This window comes from Papaver somniferum, chromosome 9 (assembly GCF_003573695.1).
Source record: "Papaver somniferum cultivar HN1 chromosome 9, ASM357369v1, whole genome shotgun sequence".
In the NCBI taxonomy this organism is placed as follows: domain Eukaryota; kingdom Viridiplantae; phylum Streptophyta; class Magnoliopsida; order Ranunculales; family Papaveraceae; genus Papaver; species Papaver somniferum.
Genome location: NC_039366.1, coordinates 196,803,512 through 196,822,958, shown reverse-complemented (window position 1 = coordinate 196,822,958; position 19,447 = coordinate 196,803,512). Strand labels below are relative to the sequence as shown.

The following is a 19,447-nucleotide window of genomic DNA, read 5'->3' as shown; positions in this document are numbered from 1 at the left end:
CATTCCACTTAGCAGATTCTTCCCTTCTCTTAAATAACAAACCCATGACTAACTGACCATACATCATGCCTAGTTGGATTATAGGTTTATCTCTCATATTAGAATCCATGGAATTAAAAGATTCAGAGAAATTGTTATTCATATGCTCACAACAACTAAGGGGATCAAAATAGGCCCTAGACCAAGTACTTGGATCTTCTTTCCTAAGATATTCACCAGCATCAGCATTTTCTTTGCATATACTTTAAAAGTGCTCCTACATTGCAAAACAATCACAATTTTATATATAACCTACAAACTAACAATCAAGAAACATAGGGGATTTTAACAAAAGAGGCACAAACCTGAAAATGCTTTACTTTGTATGCTTTGCATGCATTCCACAATGAGCTGTGCAAGGTTGGTGCCTTGTAGTATTTCTTGAAGTTCTTGTATAAGTGCCTGCATATGCAAATAAAGAGTTAGTACTTCTTCAAGTTCTTGAACCAATAGAAAAACACATACACAATGTAAACTACTGTAAAAAAACACATACCTGAAACAATATCTAACTCTTGCACCAGGGAAAACCTTAGGAACAACTTCCAACAAGCCTTTCTGCCTATCGGAAATAAAGGTAATTCTGCCAGCATGATGTGCATTGATTGCTGGAGCCAAATCCTTGAGGAACCCAGTCCAGTTCTCCTTAGTTTCACTCTGACATACCTTAATGCCTAAAGGCACAAGATTATTCTGACCATCAAGTGCTGTTGCAGCCATTAGAACACCACCACGCTTTCCAGTTAGATGGCATGCATCTAACCCTATGACTGGTCTTCCTGCTTTCTGAAATCCTCTCATTGGTGCAACAAATGAAATAGTCATGCTCATGAATGCCTTATCTGCACATTAAGTAACCAAACTATGTAACTAACTGAGCATAACTTACAAATAAATAAAGGGAAGAGCATAAATAAGATGTATTGAACATAATGTTACTTTTTTTCGATAACTGTATTTAGCAACTGACCCTGGATTAGTATGAGCCACCATTGCACAAAAGATGGGTATATCCTTGTAGTTGTCATCATAATTACCAAACAGATCTTCTAAAAGAAGATTTCTTGCTTTCCATGCACAAATATATGGTATATCTATGTTATGAGTAACAAAAAAGTCTCTTGCTATATGTCTAAGCTTTGGAATTAAGGCCCCAGCTGTCTCCTTTAACTTCTCATGTACCACTTCTTTTACAAACTCAGGATTGGCAGATATGTTAAAACTCTTTGGATTTCCAACACAAGTATGTTCTAGATTAACCTTCCTAACAATGAAAGTAAGCTCATTCCTTTTTATGCTAGCATTTACAAACCATTGACATCCATACTCTTCCCTAAACCTACATCTGACTCTTAATCTAGTTTTATCACTCTTGTAAACAGCGTACTGATAATTATTTTTTACACAGTAACCCCTAAGATGTTACTTAAATGCCTTCTTGTTATTAAAAGCATACTTTACCTCAATCTTTGTAGGATCAACAGGAGCCACCTCTTCTTCTACAGGGAATAAGGGTTCTTCTTCTTCATCACTGTGCATATTGAAGTCTTCTTTCCAGTTCTTGTAATCAAACTTCGCTTTCACATCTTTATCATTTATTGCTTCAAGACAATCATTATTATCATTACTCCCACCATCATTAGAAACTGCAATTAACAAACAACATCAAAGTGTTAGTACATTTAAAGAAAGGGGAAATAGACAATAAGTTATAAACATCAAAGGGTTAATACTTCAATACCTTCTTCATCATCTTCTTCACCGCTGCTTGAATGACTACTTCCATCTCCAACTTTATATGTCTTGACAATATCTTCATAATCAATATCATCCTCTTCATCACTGTCATATATTGGTGGAGCATTTGGGTCTTCAATGGGGTGACATTCATCCACAGTAGTGTTCTCTAACACCACATTCTCCTCATCATCATCACTGCTGACCCCTGCATCATTGTTGTTCACTGCATCAATCTGGTTCACTGCATCAGTATTCTTGACTGCATCAGCTTAGTAATCATGGTTAAAGTTTTCAGTCACTTGAATTGGTACACTGCTAGAACCCACAACACTGGCTTGACTAACGCAAGAATAACCCTGAGATTCCATTTCATTTAACATATCCACAAACAATTTCCTAGATACTCCTCCATTTGATTTTTCAAACTTTGATTGAGCTTGCAACCTTGGTGATCTCCTTACAGTCTTTTCTGGTGATCTCCTTACAAACTTTTCCTTTGAAACTGGCTTTTTAGTAATCCTCTTATGGGACTTCTTTGGAGTCTCATCAATTACTGTCACTGGTTATTCCATTGCAGCCTCAATGAAGTCATTGTCATTACCGAATTCAGAATTTAATATCTTCAAATGTAAACATATAAATCCTTTATCATCAGGTATTGCATGCTCCCAGAACTTAAACAAGTCCTCATTCCTATCCATAATCTCAGGAAAACATGGTTCTATCATCCAATATAAACTAGGAATTTCATTTTCAGAAAGGCGCAACTTAACACGCAACATCTGCTCAAATTCCTTGAGGTCAAATTTTTCGCTATCCATGTGAGGGAAGAACAAAGTCATATTACTGTCCATAACCAAGACTTTGATGTCTCTATATGGATAATATGTTTCATCACTGCATCATAAGTAAACAAATAAACTTCAGTAAACCCACAAATTTCTAAGCACTGAAATCCAACAATTTAAACCCTAATCATACAAATTCCAAAATTTAAGCCCTACTTACATTACATATCAAACAATCAAACCCTAATTAAAAATAAACTTCAGAAATTGAACTCATGCTTCGAATCACTATGAACTTTACTGAAACAATCAAACCCTAATGAAAAATCAGAAAACAATCAAACCAAACATCAACTCATGCTTCGATTCAAAACCCTAAGATGCAACAACATCGATTTAAGTAACAAAATGAAAAGAAAACAAAAAGAAGATGAAGAAAGAGATGGGTTTCTTCAGAAATCGAGAATAACGAAGTTAGGGTTTTAGTAAAACATACAACTGGTTGTTCTTCCCGTTCTTCTTCTTCTTCATCTTGAACTTTGCTGAAACCCGATTCACAACCTAAACCAAATCCCTTTGTAGAACCCTAGTTTTCTCTAACCTAAGTTTCTCCGCTGGAAAAGAGAGACATGGAGAGAACGAAATGAAAAATGAGAAAGCAAAAAACTTGGTTTGGTTTCATTTCCGTGAAGGATAGGATAGTAAATTAAAACACTACACGTGTAGTAATCTCATGAAGCTAATCTTGAACCGTCGATATATAGACAGGTGTAAGAATCTTGACCTGGTCAGCGAACTTTTGACCAATTAGGTGGGTCCAGACGGAAACACTAACAGTTATGGTATTTAATAAACTTTTTAAAAAACGGTGGCAGTTTCTTAAACATGAAATTGGAAATGTGACAGTTTGTTAAAAATCCCTTAATAAATTCCTTATTCCTTGAATCAAGATAAAATAAGATGTTATGCCATAACAATGAAAGCTTCCCATTTCAAAAGAGTAAAACGGTTGACATGATCTCTTTATTCCATAACAACAAGAAAGACGTGCTTCATTCACGGAATTTCATTTTTACCACGACTTTCGCCGCTTATTTTGCTTTACTTTAATACACTTAGTTTTTTTTTTCTTTTCGCTGTTGTTGCTGGTGAGAGGGAGATGAACAAATAATTGCCAATTGGCTTTGGCATAAGGTTCCGGAATGTTGCGTTTGAGATTTTGGAATTTGGTTTCTTCTATGGAATTTTAATAATGATAATTAATTAAAAACAAAATAATACAAAGTCATCGCTCGACTTATTATTATTATCATTGAATTCCTGTTTTTCTCCATAGAAGAAGAAAGAAGAAAAAGAAATTCCACAACAACAGAGACAGAAAAGTAGGAAGGAGATCCATCAAAAAAGGAGAAAGAAAAAGAAGAATCAGATCCTCTTTTTCTATAATCATCCACAAGATTTCAGGAGTTGCATTCGGATCTCTGGGTCTGACAGAGAAAACAGAGGAAAAGGTTCTTCAGAAGACCATATCTTTTTGTTTGTTTGTCGATTTGTAAAGGCGAGAAGGGGTTCGAGCTGGATTAAGATATATACAGATAGATTAAAAAAAGAGAATTTTTTTTTGTCAATGATCTGGAAAGCGCAATAAACAACCAGGGATTCGTAAATTTTGTCTATACAATTCGATTTCTGACAGATAATTTTTTTCTCGAAGAGAAAGAGAAAGACAGGAGGACCAGGAGATGAGCAAAGAAGAACCTGTAAAGCTAGATGACGAACAGCTCGCGGAGCTACGGGAAATATTCAGAACATTTGATCGAAACAACGACGGAAGTTTAACGCAGCTCGAGTTAGGATCACTGCTCCGATCCCTTGGTTTAGCACCAAGTTCAGATCAACTCGATACATTGATTCAAAAAGCGGATACAAACAGCAACGGTCTAATCGAATTCTCGGAATTTGTTGCACTTGTTGCACCAGAGCTTCTACCTGCGAAGTCTCCCTATACAGAAGATCAACTTAAACAATTATTCAGTATATTTGATCGAGATGGGAATGGGTATATTACAGCTGCTGAATTGGCTCATTCTATGGCGAAATTAGGTCATGCACTTACAGCTAAAGAATTAACAGGTATGATCAAAGAAGCGGATACAGACGGTGATGGTCGCATTAGTTTTCAGGAGTTTTCGCAGGCTATTACCTCTGCTGCATTCGATAATTGTTGGGCTTGATATGATAAATGACTACTGGTGTGTCTTCTAAATAATGTTTTATGTTCTTCATTTTTATTTTATTTTGCGTTTCTGTTTTTTGTTCATTTTGCTTCTAGTATAAATTGTGCGGGTGTCTAGTACAATTGCAATCGGCTGAAAAATATCGATGTTGTTAGTAGAGTTAGGTGTTGTAAGTAGGGCTGTTCATGGTCGGTTTTTGTTCGGTTTCTAGCCAAACCAAAACCGAAACCAATATTATTGGTTTCTAAAAATCTAAACCAAACCAATCCATTAACCATTGGTTCGGTTTCCAAATGGTTCCAGTTGGTTTCGGTTTGTCCCAGTGGTTTTTGGTTAACCAATAATTATATCAAACCAAAAAAAAAAATACACAAATTTACAGATAAAAAAATCGTAGTTGCCGATATTATTGGTTTACACAAATATACAGACAAAAAAAGAAAAATCAAGAATAGTTAAAGCTTACTCTAATTCTAGAGATCAAAAGAAGATATATAATATATCCTAATTTAGTTATTGACAAATAAAAAAGAAGGAAGACGGGAAGAAAAAAGTCGAGTAGCAGCAGCTGTAGTTGGGGGTGGAGAAGGGAGGCGGCTGAGAGAAAGAGAAAGAGGGAGATTATCATTATGAAATATTAGATTTAGGTTTTCTATTTATCCTCTAAATCAATGGGTAGAATCTAATATTTTTAAATCGACGGTAGAAACTAAGTTTAAAAATTAATCGGTTCCCCAATGGTTTTTGGTTCGGTTTTCAGGTCAAACCAAAACCAAACCAGTAATGTCGGTTTTTCAACTTTTTTTACCAAACCAATCCAAATCTAAATGGTTTGGTTCGGTTTCTTTCTTATTGGTCTGGTTCGGTCGGTTTCCAACGGTTAACCGACACCATGTTCAGCCCTAGTTGTAAGGGAAATTAAGCGACGAAAAAATGGAAAATGTATAATGATTACTATAGCAGATTGTGAGGATGCAGTAAGATTGACTAATGGTCTTGTTTGAGCTTTTCCGAGTATGTATATATGTAGAGGAAGAATGCCTTTGGTTTGGGAAGCCAACAATGAATGAACAATTTTACAGGTTTCCGGTATGTAATTTTTTTTATAAAAATATTTTCTACTATGCAACAATCCTGATACTGAATTTGTGCTTATTTCATAGTTTTACCATACTGAATGGTAACAAAAAACCCTGAAACTGGAGCATATTTCCAATTATTTGTCATGGTGGAATGTCTGAAACTGCTGGATCAGTGGGTTGCAGTAAATGATTCTTGAACAAGGAAGATGAAAGTTATTCTCCCCTTCACACCCCCACTGATCATAGTTTCTCACAAAAGGTACAGCAACCAAAGTTTCGGTATTGAATAAATGTCTGATTAGCCAAGAGGAAAGACAAAAATTAAAAAAGGCACATAAATATATTTGGTATACCAACTCTATGATTAAAATTAGGGATGATTGGTGTTTAGTACTCAGGTTATGACCAACACTAGGTTTTGGTCTAACATTTGTCCAACGTTAGGACTTGGTACCTGCACCAGACGTAGACCTACATTGACCAGTTATGACCACACTTTTAGTTGAAAAGTCGATGAAGAACAAGAATATGTTGATGGGTTTAATGCAGAAAATGATATCGAGAAGTGTAAGTGGGTGTTTGATAATTTGAGAGAAGGGGATCTGAGATGTTGATGTTTATGGGTTCAGGCGAGATGGTTAGAAAGTTTGTTCAGAATCAATGAAGAAATTGGCAGCTGGGATTTGCGTTCATTTTGAATCTGGTAGTAAGATTGTTTGATTTCGAATTGATGGTGAAATTAGGATTTTTATAGCTTTGAGAAGAATGGGTTTTTTTTTCCTCTGTAATTGAATGATGCAGCCGAGTTTGAAATAAAATTGAAGATGGGTTGATCTGAAGTTTGAGAGGAAAGTCAGGGTTCGGGTGATGCTATGAATTTGTGGAAATCAGCCAAGGTTTGAGTTAATTTTGAGTTTGGTGATGGGACGGTTTGATTTCAATTTAATGGTGAAATTAGGGTTCTGATAGCTTTGAGATGAATGAGTTTCTTTTGTTTCTGTAATTGAAGGTTGCAGCTGAGTTTGAAATGGAATTGAAGATGAGTTTCGAATTAGACGAATGAAAATTTAGGGTTCGGTGATGCTATGAGTTTGTGGTTATCAGTGGATTGAGAATCTGAGATGAAAGTGTTGGTGGTGTTGCTTCAAGATGAGAAATCAATCTCAGATGGGTTGTGATGGGCAGGTGAGTGAGATAATGGAGTACTGCTACCATTATTCTGTACAAAGGGTGCTAGAAGAATTTGAATTGAAATTGGCAGATTGTGTTTTGTGGTTGAACTGCAAAAAAGATGGTAGTGCTGAGTTAATGTAGCGGATGAATTGCAGCTAGAATGTTAGTACCACAAGTTAATGTTGAATGGAAGCTGTCGAGTTTAGAAGATTGCAAGGGAGAATTTGTGTTTGAGCTGGGAGGTATGTCCCGGGTATGGTTCTGATGCTGTCAAGATTTTGAATGAGTACTGTGGCCGATGTAGATGAATGTTAGAAAGTTAGGGTAGAATTGTAATATGCTTAATAAATTTAATTCAATACATAATTTTAATTAAATTTTTAACAGAAGTCAAAACTTAGAGGAGTCAACTCGGGTCAACGTCCAGTCCAGGTACCAAGCCCTAACGTTGGACAAATGTTAGACCAAAGCCTAGTGTTGGTCGTAACCTGAGTACTAAACACCGATTATCCCTTAAAATTAATATAGTGTGTTTTAGCATTCAACTGTCTGGGCAAAAACCACCCACGATACCATTTTTTTTATAAGAAAAAGGAGATGAAAGCTCCTAAAAGACAACTTACAGATTGAGAGAACTGGTGCTTGCTAGCAGACTGCCAGTTCTCTCCATATCCAACATAGTGTTATCCATATTTGGATTTAAGGTTATAATACCATTGTTTTGGATTCCTACTTGACTGGGAATATAATTGTCTTAAAGCAAAGTAAATAAACCATAAATATAATTTTGGTCCCAACTCCTATTTGTTTCATAGTTTGCGCTTAGCTTAGCTAGATTAACTGCCAGTTTGTTCTCCCTTTTACTTATCGTGCTCCATGTTCCTACTTCAAAAACAACCTTTCCACCATTGTTTAGAGTGAATCTATCTCCAATCGTCTCAGCATGCAGACTCCTGATAAGCTTTATTAGTTGGCCAGAGTTGGATTCGAATTCCATCTTGCTCCCTAATTCCGCCCAGTTGTAAGCATCTGTTGCTGCTTGTTTTCTCATTGTTTCTTGAGAGCTTTCTTGGAGGCGTGCTCCTTTAGCTCCTCTGCGGATACCTGTGTGATCAAAGAGAAGCATTCCCATTCCTGATATGTTATTCATAGGGTTGCAGATGAAAGCTATGTTAAGTTTCAGAGTAAAAATCATCGGGGCTTTCCAAGTTATTCTGTATTCAATAATTTGGTTTTCAGCTTCTTCTTCAGTGAACTCCACATGCATATGATTATTTTTCTCCTTCTTTTTTGCTGCCATTGTAGTGTTAATATACTGTATTATTTCCTTGGCTACAAGATCAGCGCTAGGTGTTTTGTTCTCAAAATTTAGATTGCATCTGGCTTTCCAAACATGCCATAGAACAATAGCACATAATTCTGCCCAACCCAAAGTTTGAGATGCAGAATTTTTAATTTGAAGTATGGAAGTAAGCCATTCATGGAAGTCCCATTTGTTGCCTATCACATCATATGTGTCAAAAAGGATCTCCTTCCAAACTTGTTGGATTAATGGGCTGTGTATAAATAAGTGCGATATTGATTCTATAGAGCAGTTGCATATTTTGCAAGTGGTATCAATGTAGCTTAGATGTTTTCCTACTCTTTCACCTGTTGGGAGAATTGAGTGAGTTGCCTTCCATAGGAAAAGTTTTATGGATGGGGATACTTCCAGGTTCCATATTGCCATCCAGTTTTTCCTAGTATGCTGATATTTACCTTTATGGGTTAGTTCATTGTAGAGTGATTTTACAGTGAACTTTCCATCCTTGGTTAGAGGCCAAAAGATTCTGTCTTCACTGCCACAGTGGATAATAGTCTCTTTTGTCTTAGCAGCAATGTTATGAGTAAACAAACTATCCAAGAGGGAACTGTTCCATTGGTTGTTATTACTTATAAGGTCAGCTACATTATCAATGTTTGCAGGGCAGTTGTTAGGCTTGACTAGTTTCTTATCTAGTTCATTAACCCAATCATCTGTCCAGATGTTAACTTTTGCTCCATTTCCTATTTTTCATTTTCCATAATTTTAAATATTTGCAATGCCAGATAGTATGCCCTTCCAAACCCAGGAACCAGTTGGTTTTGGTAAAGCTGACATGTGCATTATATCCTTAGAATGGAAGTATTTAGCCTGCATTACCTGAGCACTCAAAGTATTTGGTTGTTCCATCATTCTCCAACCTATTTTGGAGATGATAGAACTATTAAATTTCTCCAGATTGACAAAACCTAGGCCTCCTTCCTCCAGAGGTTTGCAAAAACCTTTCCAGGCTTTAAGATAAATGCCTTTTGATTTTCCTTTCTCCTTATCCCAGAAAAAATCTCTTTGGATATTGTTCATATCCTCAATAGTTTTTTTTGGTAACTTGAAAGTACTCATTTGGTAGTTAGCCATAGTGGAAGTAACATGTTTGATTAGAACTTTTTTCCCAGCTGGATTTATATTTTTGATGTTCCAACCTTCTATCCTACTTTTCATACTATCAACCACAGGGAGAAATGCCTCTACTTTAGATTTGTTAGTGAACAAAGGTGACCCCATGTATTTATCTTTAAGAGATATATGACTGATTTGCATAATCTCAGTAATGTCTAGGACAGTTTGTGGTGAAGAATTGTTGCTAAAAAACACTCCAGATTTTGCTAAGTTTATCATTTGTCCAGAGTAGGTGCTAAACTTATTAATAATGCTGAGAATGTTTTCAGCTTCAGTTTTGGAAGCCTTGCAGAAAATGATGCAGTCATCAACAAATAGCAAATGACTAATGGGAGGAGCTCTCTTAACTATTTTGATTCCATGTATTTTGCCTTCTCTTTCAGCTTGCATAAGCATTCTAGAGAAATACTCCATGCAAAGAATAAATAGGTAAGGGGATAAAGGATCCCCTTGCCTGAGACCTCTAGTAGGGCTGTAGAACTCACAAGGGACTCCATTTAGCATGATAGCTAGGCTAGAGGTGGAAATGCACTGGTTAATCCTAGAGCACCACTCTTCAGAGAAACCCATCTTTTTAAGGATAGCCAAAAGGAAAGGCCATTCCACCCTGTCAAATGCCTTTGACATGTCTATCTTTAGACCCATCCATTCCTGCATATCTCTTTTGTTTCACATATTGTGAATAATTTCATGAGCAACCAAAGTATTGTCATTTATCTGTCTTCCTAGAATGAAAGCAGATTGATAGGGAGAGATAATTTTGCTCAGGAAAGGCTTCATTCTCTGAGCAAGAATTTTGGAGATTAGTTTGTAAGTGGTGTTGCATAAAGAGATTGGCCTGAAGTCTCATAGGGAAGAAGGGAACTGAACTTTTGGAATTAGAGATACAAAAGTTGAATTCATTTCTTTGAGCATGAATCCTGTTTCAAAAAACTTTTGAACTAGTTTTATGAGATCTTCCCCATTTATTTCCCAATTGCTTTGGAAAAATTTGGGGGGAAACCATTTGGACCAGGAGCTTTATTGCCCTCCATATCAAAGAGAGTTCTCTTAATTTCAGCAGCTGTAGGTGTTTCCAGAAGAAAATTATTGTCTCTAGTATATATGGTTTGAGGAATGAGGTTTAAGATATCCATATTGATCTGAGGAGTAGTAGTTGTGGCTATACTTTTAAAATGGTTAGTGAGGCAGTTTGAGATGGTAGCTTTATCAGTGACCCAGTTTCCACTTGAATCTTTTAGAGTATCAATTTTTTCCTTCTATACCTTGTTCTAGCAGCATTATGAAAGAAGGAGGTATTTCTCTCTTCTAGGTTTATGGTATTGTTTCTGCTCTTTGTTTTCCAGTAATTCTCCTATATGCTTTGCCACTTATGCAGAGAAGTTTCCATTCTCCCAATGGTGGTATTGCATCTGTTAGGGTTATCCGCAAGAGTATCAATATATCTCTTTATTTTTGCTATGTTGTTTTGTATTTTACCAAAAGTAGTTTTGTTCCATCTGTTAAGAGAGAACTTGAAATTTTTGAGGTTTGATGCAATGGAGAAACTAGCAGATCCTTGTTGAGTTTTTCTCCAAGCTTCTCTAATGACTCCTTTGCAATCAGGGTGTTCCATCCATTCTCCAAAATATTTGAATGGGTATGCCATATCCTTCCAATCAGGATTTGTTCTTAGAATTATATGACCATGATCAGAACCCCTAGCAATGAGATGATGGACTGTTGACTTAGGAAAGAGATCAATCCATTTCTCATTGCTTAGTGCTCTGTCAAGTCTTTCTTCAACTTTTGTGCTGCCCTCTCTTTTGTTGCTCCAAGTAAAAGGATAGCCATTGAAACCCAGATCCTGTAGGTTCATCTCAGTTATAATGGTGCTAAATAAGTTAGCTTCATCTCTGTTGAAGGGGCTTGCCCCTTTTTTCTCTTCCATTCTACGAACAACATTTAAGTCACCCATAACTAGCCAAGGGATGTTGACTTTTTCAGCTAGTTTTATTAGATTCTTCCATGAATCATACTTTCTAGTTGGGTAGGGACTATCATAGAAACCAATTATCATGAAAGGACTTTGATTTCTACTATCAGCAACCAAAGCATTTATTTGATTGTGAGTATAGTTATCAATGGTAACATTGATGTTATGTTTCCAAATGAGAGCCAGTCCCCCTGCTTGGCCTCTTGGTGGTACTAACCAGTAGTTTTGAACATTACAAGATTTCAATATCTTGTGCATATTAACATTTTGTTGTTTGGTTTCCATGAGACACAAAATATCAGGATTATGCTTGTTTAACAGATCTGGCAAGTAACTTTGGGTATGTGGATGACCTAGACCCTGACAGTTCCAAGTTATAGCTATGAAAAATTCCCAAAAGTAGGAAATTATGGGATATATCTTAGCAATTGTACTATTGATGTGCCTTCCAGAGAGATATGGGGCCTCTAGGGTGGTCAAAATTATCTGAAATTGGATTAAATCACCTTTTTGGATAAAGAAGTTTAGTGTTACCTTTCGCTCCTTCTGGTTCCAGTCTGTAGTAGATGAAGATGGTCCTCCTAAGAGATTTTCCTTCTTTCTTTGTGTTTATGGTTCCTTGTACCCATTGTTCATGCTGTCACCTGAGGTTTGCATAGGATCTTCATACATTCTTTTCTTCTTGGTGGTCCCTGGATTCTGAGCTCTTTCCTCCTGGTTGGTGGCTTCAAATTCATTCAAAATTTTTTTTTTCTCGGTCAACAAAAATAGAATAAAAAACCAAATTGTACAGGGACTAGGCTATATTAACGCTAAGCCAAAAGGTTGCATGCCAATAAAACCTATTTAAAACGAAAATAAAACTCTCCAGGCCATTCAACAGAATGAATAAAACCTGGCCTACCCTCATAAAACTCATAATTTTCCTCAGCCAACAAACAAGCTTGTTTGGCCGAGGCATCAGCTGAAAAATTAGCCTCTTTGTAGCTATGAACATAACTAATATTGTTGTAAAAACTCTTCGCCATTCTCCACTTATGCATTAGCTGCCACGGCAACTCTCCTTTTTGGAGAGCAAAAATGCAACTCATCGAATCCGATCTGACGCATAGATTTTTGACATTCCATCTTTGAGCAACAACTGCACCATAGATAACCGCACAAACTTCAGCATAGAAGTTGGTCTGCCAGCCCAGTCCAACACACAAAACTCCCAAAACTGCCGAGTTAGAATCACGAAAAACTACACCAGAACCAGCTTGGGCCGGGTTGCCAAGTGATGCACCATCACAACAGATCATAAGCTCACCTGGATTAGGCGGCGTCCAAGTAACTTCAATTGGAACAGAGTGTTTGCAAGATCTATGCTTCACTCTAAAAAAATTCAAAATTCGCAAATCATCTAAGGTATTATACATGTGGCCCTTCATTCTAATTGAGTTATTACGAATTACCTGATGAACCTATCCCTTAAATTCAAGCCATCAAACTCGCATGTTCTCATAATAAGCCTTATTACGCAACTTCCATAATTCCGTAACTATTGCAAGATTTGCAACAAGCCACAGATCCTTTATCATCCTACTCCGCCCTTTTGCAACCTTGTAAGAGGCCACAAGATCTTCATTCGGTTTCAAATTAAAAATATCAGCTACCCAATTCCAAATCTTCTTAGCAATTTTGCAATGCCAAGTAATATGACTGACATCTTCGCAATCCTCCCTGCACAAGCGGCACATAGAAGGCATCTCTCTACCTGTCTTCTTTATGATATTATCATCAGTAGCGCAACATTGCTTATTAAATAACTTCCAGTATTGAACACTTAAAGTAGGATGCACAACACTTCTCGAGAATAGAGCTGCATATGGAGAAATTTCTACAGGTGCTCTATGGCAGCCTTAGCCGACTTGACAGAGAACACTTCAAATTCATTCAAAAGGTTTACTTGTCTAGGGAACCTTGTCCAAGCTTTGTTTGGGCTTTCTCCTCTTTCTGCACTTGAGCATAACTTTTCAAAGCCTGGTGGAACAGATAGAGAGGATTTTGTGGGGGAGGCCTTAATAGCTCTGGCAGCTCTTTTGAGTGATGTAGTTTTTGTGCTTCTTCTGCTTAGTGGTTCTTTCTTGCATTCAAAATCCTCCCCTCTTCCATATTCTTCAGAAAAAATTCCAGACTAGTATGAGTTTTAAATTCATATGTACACACGGTACAGATGACAATTAAGTTGAGACATTTTTACTTGACTCGACATTTTCATCAGAAAATTACCATGTCTCGTTACCATTGGATTGTCATTTCAGTTTATTTCTTCAGCTTGATTAACTGAGATTACAATATAGCTAGGAAAAGAATTACATATGTCAGAGCCTAGATAACAAGACCATATTTGCAACAAAGGAAACAGGAAATCTTATAATCAACAGTCACGTCAAAACTGGTGGTATCTTCATTGATATCTTAAATGTTTAACACACTTCAAAAGAAAAAAAATCAGACTACATATACTTGGTAAAATATGAAGCAAAATGCTCTCCCTCTATGCTTTTTTCTTCTTTGATTTTAGCATCACAAACCCAATAAAGACACACAACAGTGAGATCAATGCCATACCAGCAAATACAGGTATCAAAATGGCATATTCTTGAGGTAAGAAGTAGTTATGTATAAAGTGATCAGTCTCCACAAATGGCTGCAGGAAACAAACAATGTCACCACTAAGAAGTTTGAAGTTGCTAATACATAATAATAATAATGAAACATTAAGGAAAAACACTAACCAGAATGATGACCCAGAATGTATAATATGTGAATATTGATAAACTGATTACAGTTAACAGTAAACCAACTGTCTTGTCTGCCAACTCCATTGTGTTATTATAGCATTATCCGTCTGTTCATAAGCAAAACTCAGTATCTCAATCATGATACTCGGGAGCAAACATAAAACGATAGATTTTTTTCATAAAAACAAAAGTATTTCACATCTATGTTGTGAAAGGCATTGCCTAGGCACCAAAGTAGCATTGGCGTTTTGCAGTGGAAAACTTATGCCACTTTTATAAGTGGTTTCCCTGGCAACATCTTTAGGGGCGCCACAGGCCAAGGCGTCAGTGGTCTAGGTGCCCAAAGTTGTATCTTCCTAAAAAATCTTTTCCCATAAGTTGTATTACTTAACATTCTAGACATAGATTCTAATACCCCAACCTAATTATTTGTTGTATATTTATATATATGGTATTTCCAATAATTTAGATAATTACACCCAGAGCCACACCAGACATCTCGCCCTAAACAACATAGTCTCACATAGGCATCACATCAATAGAGAGTGAGAGAGACACTAGGATGACGAGTTACCCATGGAATCTGGTAGACCCTAAACAACATAGTTTCACATAGGCATCACATCAATAGAGAAAGTGAGAGAGACACTAGGATGACGAGTTACACATGGAATCTGGTAGACCTGGACGTAAGTGTGGTAGGCTGTGTTTAATATCAAAACATAGATCCTCGTTTGTTTCAGGAAATGGCGGTAGACACAAGCAGTTCAACAGTATTTGGTAAGTTAATAACGGACAGTTCTTTGGCTTAGCTGGAGCCTTGGTAGATGATTGCTAACAATATGAGGCATAAAGAGGGCATTCACTTATCCAAGCTCCAGTAAACAAAAACACAGTAAATCGAGAAGAGTCCATGGATTAATAATCATTCATTCCAACATTCCAGTAAGTTGGTGATCGGTTTTTAAGTCTAGGTCACATCATAAGACTCAATACCTAGCTTACATACTATAAATTACCATTACTTACTATGAATTTAAGGAGGGGAAAGTTAATTGCTATTTGGTAAGACTTACAAATTTGGGAAATTCTTCTATTTCCGTAGAATTACGAGGATAGGAATAGTTCTAGTCTACAACAGTGCGCTAGTCGATACATATAAAGAGCAATCGATTTCTGCTGGAGAATGAAGTCAGCCAGGGACTAATAAAGATGCAAAACCTAATTTTTGTTTCTGCTGTTATTCCTAGTTTTACAACTAAGTTGTTCTTCTTATTAGGGTTCCTAAGTTGATCAGTTGGGTAGCCTTTTCATTTCTTTTGTGGAAAACATTTAACATTTTCTACCAGATAGAAGTTTTAATCTACAAGATCTGCAATCAAAAAACCAGACAAAAATTCTAAGGGACCAATGTTAATGAATCCTGATACCTAACATTTGAAGATCTATTTCATCGTTAACCTAAGATTTACGAGCAAATTAAACAACATTAACAAATGGGTAAAATAAAAAATTTAATGTAACAAAGAAACCATGATGAAAAAAAGATAGAGAGAGAGGGAGTACCAGATCCTTCCAAATTCGCCTGCAAGAGCAATCGAGAGACCTAGAGAGGAAGGTATTGGGAATTTTACAGACGGAAAGGGATACTAGTCGAACTGGACTGGAATCTGGATCAGTTTGTAAATAGTTCGAAACTTTACGAGGAAGCCTTGTTTAGGGGCTTCTCGGAACGGGAATGCCTTGGACCCTTGTTGACCAGTTAGAACAACTCGAACGGGCCATATCAAATCTGATGGTTTGCTTGTCCATGTGGACTTGTAAATTCTCACACTGGTCAATATTCCTAATCCGACGGTTTGCTTGTCCATGTGGACCTGCAAATTTAATTTCTCAGTGGTCAATACACAAAATCAAAACTTCCACCTTGTTTGTTTGCAGCTGACTCATCCGACTCGTCTGGATCTGAGTGAAATCATCTGACTCATCTGGATCTGACTCACTAAGGTCTGAGTCAGAAAATATGTTCGTTTTGTGAGTCAGATCTGACTCAGCTGACTGGATTTTTTTGGACAGAAAATATTCTTGCGTACATTCTAAACCATAACATTTATCACTACTGAAACATCACAAATTGTTCCATTGCAGTCTAAACAACTTCCCTTTTTGATGGAATTAACATATTAGACATCATAAAACAACAAAATCTAAAGATTAAAGTCCTAAAAACATAAAAGAAACAATAAAATCTAAAGGAGACTAGCTATCTCATCGCGTAAATTGTTCATATATATTTGCTCTTATCGACCAAACAGACGAGGTGCATTTTCTTATGTTTCCCCTTTCACTTCCACCTGTGTCTCATTCATATCATTTTGATAGTGCATTTTCTTTTGTTTCTTGCTAAGAGACGGGACCAAGTGACATAACATATTGGTTGCGCAAGTAATCCCAGTGGTTTCTCAATTTCTTTTGTGTGAGATAGTGCACTCATACTTCTCAGAAAAGAACTTGCACAAATTTCCCCACGAAGTTTGTTTCAAAGAAGTTCCAGAAAACCCATACTCAGTAGCTTGTGCCAAACATTGGTCAACAAATAGCCCTCTAAATTCCGGGACGCTCCTAAAAGTTATCTTATTCGCTTTCTCGTCTTCTTTTTTATTCATAGAGAGCTAGCATAAAGTAAAAAAAATACAAGGCATGAGTAATTTGAAACAAAAGTGTGGTAACTACTGCGAAGTACCAGACAATAAAATTACCACTAACCATGATCTCTATGCGTTCAGTATATACGGATTTAAAATGAAGATAGAGGCAAACGACATATAAGAGAGTGCTAGCAAACAAAGTAAACACATTATCTGTTGTTTTTTTTTAAATCAGCACTCTTGTCCTCATTATGGATGAAAGCTTAAAATGGAAAATCAATCTCAAACAACACAAAGTTCACAGTAAAACGTAAAGGTGACACAAATGAAAAGTTTAAGTAGTACCTGCTTTAGAATCCAGTGATAGCAATAACTGACTGCATAATGAGCTAATGTTACTACCTGCACCATACAAAAGTAATGATCACTAATTCATATACAGCGGGGACTAAGAAAAGAGTCTTTGATAGCGAAAAGTAAAAGCAATGGTTGGCACCAAATCGTTACGGCCTATCGGTCCTCATTACTGTCCTAATATCAGAATTGCTAAGTTGGCAGTATTTGGTGGTACAAACCATTTAACAATCCAGGACAACATGCAAAATATTCCATTTTGTGTACTCCTCGAAAGATATAGGTGCTGGGTTAGCTCTTACTAAGGAAATGAGCAGACAGGCAGACCTATATCTAGATTCTAAACAAGTTGAAACTTGAAACAAGGCTTTTTGAGTTAGGCAAAGATTATCGCCACAAAATTTGAATAGTAAATGCCATTGCTGCTTTCTGTGCATGACTACATTTCTATCTCCTCCCCCCTAAGGAAACATGCACAAAGTAAAGCCACCAAAATCTCTCCTCAAGTACATCTCAAACAAAGTGGATAATTGAGCATGATCTTAATTATCCACCGAACCACCTTAATTAAGGTTTATAGTGGGTCTCAATGGTCCATATTAAAAGTTTCCCCAAAAGGAAACTTGGTGGGTTTTCCACAGTAAACAAATTAAGCATTTTTATAAGAGGAAAGGGCCAGTGGCGTCTCATTGAATAACATTTTAGTTCAGACGACATTTTTGTACTCAAGTTGATATGTGTAACTAACAGAGGTAGAGGCCACAAGTCCACAACTCCACGTTAGATAATAATCAGACCATCTATATCTAATTCAAGCTTAATTTGTTTTGAAAATACTATTTTCTTCTTTTGGGTATTACTTGCACAATACATTGAACCTGTTTAACATACATTAACATCCTTGTTCTTTTCTGATGTTTCCGGACAGGATCACTTGGTTAAGGCCTCGCAGATTTAGAGCTATTTCTAAACAATGCAAAAATATCTGAGGACCGACAAGTTAAAGCTCATTTCCTCAGAGTTATAAATATATTAACAAAGACAACATGCATAATAGATTGACACTAACAACAATAGCCAAACACGGTATACCACCCAATCACCACCCACCACCACCTCCAATCACCACAAATTACACAAATAGCTCATAAGCAATTATAAAAAAAAGAAAAGAAAAACAAAATGAAATCCCTGGTTGTACTGTCTAAAATCCTAACTATAAAAAGGAAAAACTCATGCTCTATCATAATTAGAAAATACAACAACAATTCTCTCCTTGGGATTTTCACAAACACCATCAAATATTTAACCAGAACATCAAAAAAAAAAACCATGTTCTAAATCAATGAAAGAACCCATGTTCGACCAGAAAGTATGATAAAAACCCATGTTCCAAATCACATAAACCCATATAAAATTGAATATGGATGAAGAATTATACCTGAAGATGATGATTATCCTAAAAGAAGCTTTTAAATGATTTGAAAGAGATGGAAAGATAGATGAGAGTGATGACGGAGATAACAATTAGTGGATTTGTTGAGAAATATGAAGGAGATATCAGTTGAGAACAAACCTAGAGTTTGGTTCCTTATCTCCCATCTCTGCTCTCGACGTAAGAAACAAAGAAAACGAGAAAGGAAATGCAATTTTTTGATATAAAGCGTCCGGACATTTTTGCCAATTTCAACGACTCAGAGGTTATAGCCAGCGACTCAGGGGCATTAACTTGCCTGACTCTATATGGCCCGAGTCAGGGGTTGGACCTGACTCAGCTGCCGAGTCAGAGGTTGCAAAATTTACAAACCAAACAGTCTGACAGCTGACTCGGCGCGAGTCAGGGGCTGACTCAGACCCAGACGCCGAGTCAGCTGCAAACAAACACCTTGTTCCTCAAGAACTGTTAAAATAGACTTTATATAACCGGGCCCTCACGTCTCTTTAGAACGATTTTTTTGGGCACCGCTGTTTTTTGGGACCATGATTTTATTTTGGGTAAAGACATTAGAAGTAAATCTAGGTCACCCCATATTTAGATTTTATATTAATACCTAAACTACCCTCATAATTAATTTTAGGTTATGATTAGTGAAATGAAACAAACCCTAAAACAAAAAAAAATAGTGAAATGATTTAGGTAAAAATA

The 19,447-nt window shown here is 36.6% G+C and overlaps 2 protein-coding genes and 1 long non-coding RNA gene across 3 annotated transcripts; 1 reads left to right on the top strand and 2 right to left on the bottom strand.

Moving 5' to 3' along the window:
* Positions 1 to 3,713: 3,713 nt before the first annotated feature.
* Positions 3,714 to 4,920, top strand: LOC113309219 (probable calcium-binding protein CML11). Its single transcript, XM_026557628.1, has one exon. It carries the CDS (start codon positions 4,310 to 4,312, stop codon positions 4,799 to 4,801), a length of 492 nt encoding a protein of 163 aa, XP_026413413.1. The 5' UTR covers positions 3,714 to 4,309; the 3' UTR covers positions 4,802 to 4,920.
* A 9,018-nt stretch (positions 4,921 to 13,938) lies between these two features.
* On the bottom strand, positions 13,939 to 16,022 carry LOC113313669 (dolichol-phosphate mannose synthase subunit 2-like). The gene is made up of 3 exons (XM_026562464.1): positions 15,866 to 16,022; positions 14,294 to 14,406; positions 13,939 to 14,205 (listed from the first exon to the last, which is right to left on the bottom strand). The coding sequence occupies exons 2-3, from the start codon at positions 14,381 to 14,383 to the stop codon at positions 14,053 to 14,055; spliced, it is 243 nt and encodes an 80-aa protein (XP_026418249.1). The 5' UTR covers positions 14,384 to 14,406; positions 15,866 to 16,022; the 3' UTR covers positions 13,939 to 14,052.
* Positions 16,023 to 16,643: 621 nt separating this feature from the next.
* On the bottom strand, positions 16,644 to 18,876 carry LOC113309920. Its single transcript, XR_003340792.1, has 3 exons — positions 18,743 to 18,876; positions 17,293 to 17,349; positions 16,644 to 16,971 (listed from the first exon to the last, which is right to left on the bottom strand). It is a non-coding gene; the product is annotated as an uncharacterized LOC113309920 (long non-coding RNA).
* Between the last annotated feature and the right edge of the window lie 571 nt (positions 18,877 to 19,447).

Excerpts from the sequence above, each read along its gene's own strand:
- LOC113309219 (XM_026557628.1), top strand. The coding sequence starts at position 4,310 with ATGAGCAAAGAAGAACCTGTAAAGCTAGATGACGAACAGCTCGCGGAG.
- LOC113313669 (XM_026562464.1), bottom strand. The coding sequence starts at position 14,383 with ATGGAGTTGGCAGACAAGACAGTTGGTTTACTGTTAACTGTAATCAGT. Across the intron at positions 14,206-14,293 it reads CATTCTGGGTCATCATTCTG|CCATTTGTGGAGACTGATCA; the intron begins GTTAGTGTTTTT and ends TGTTTCCTGCAG.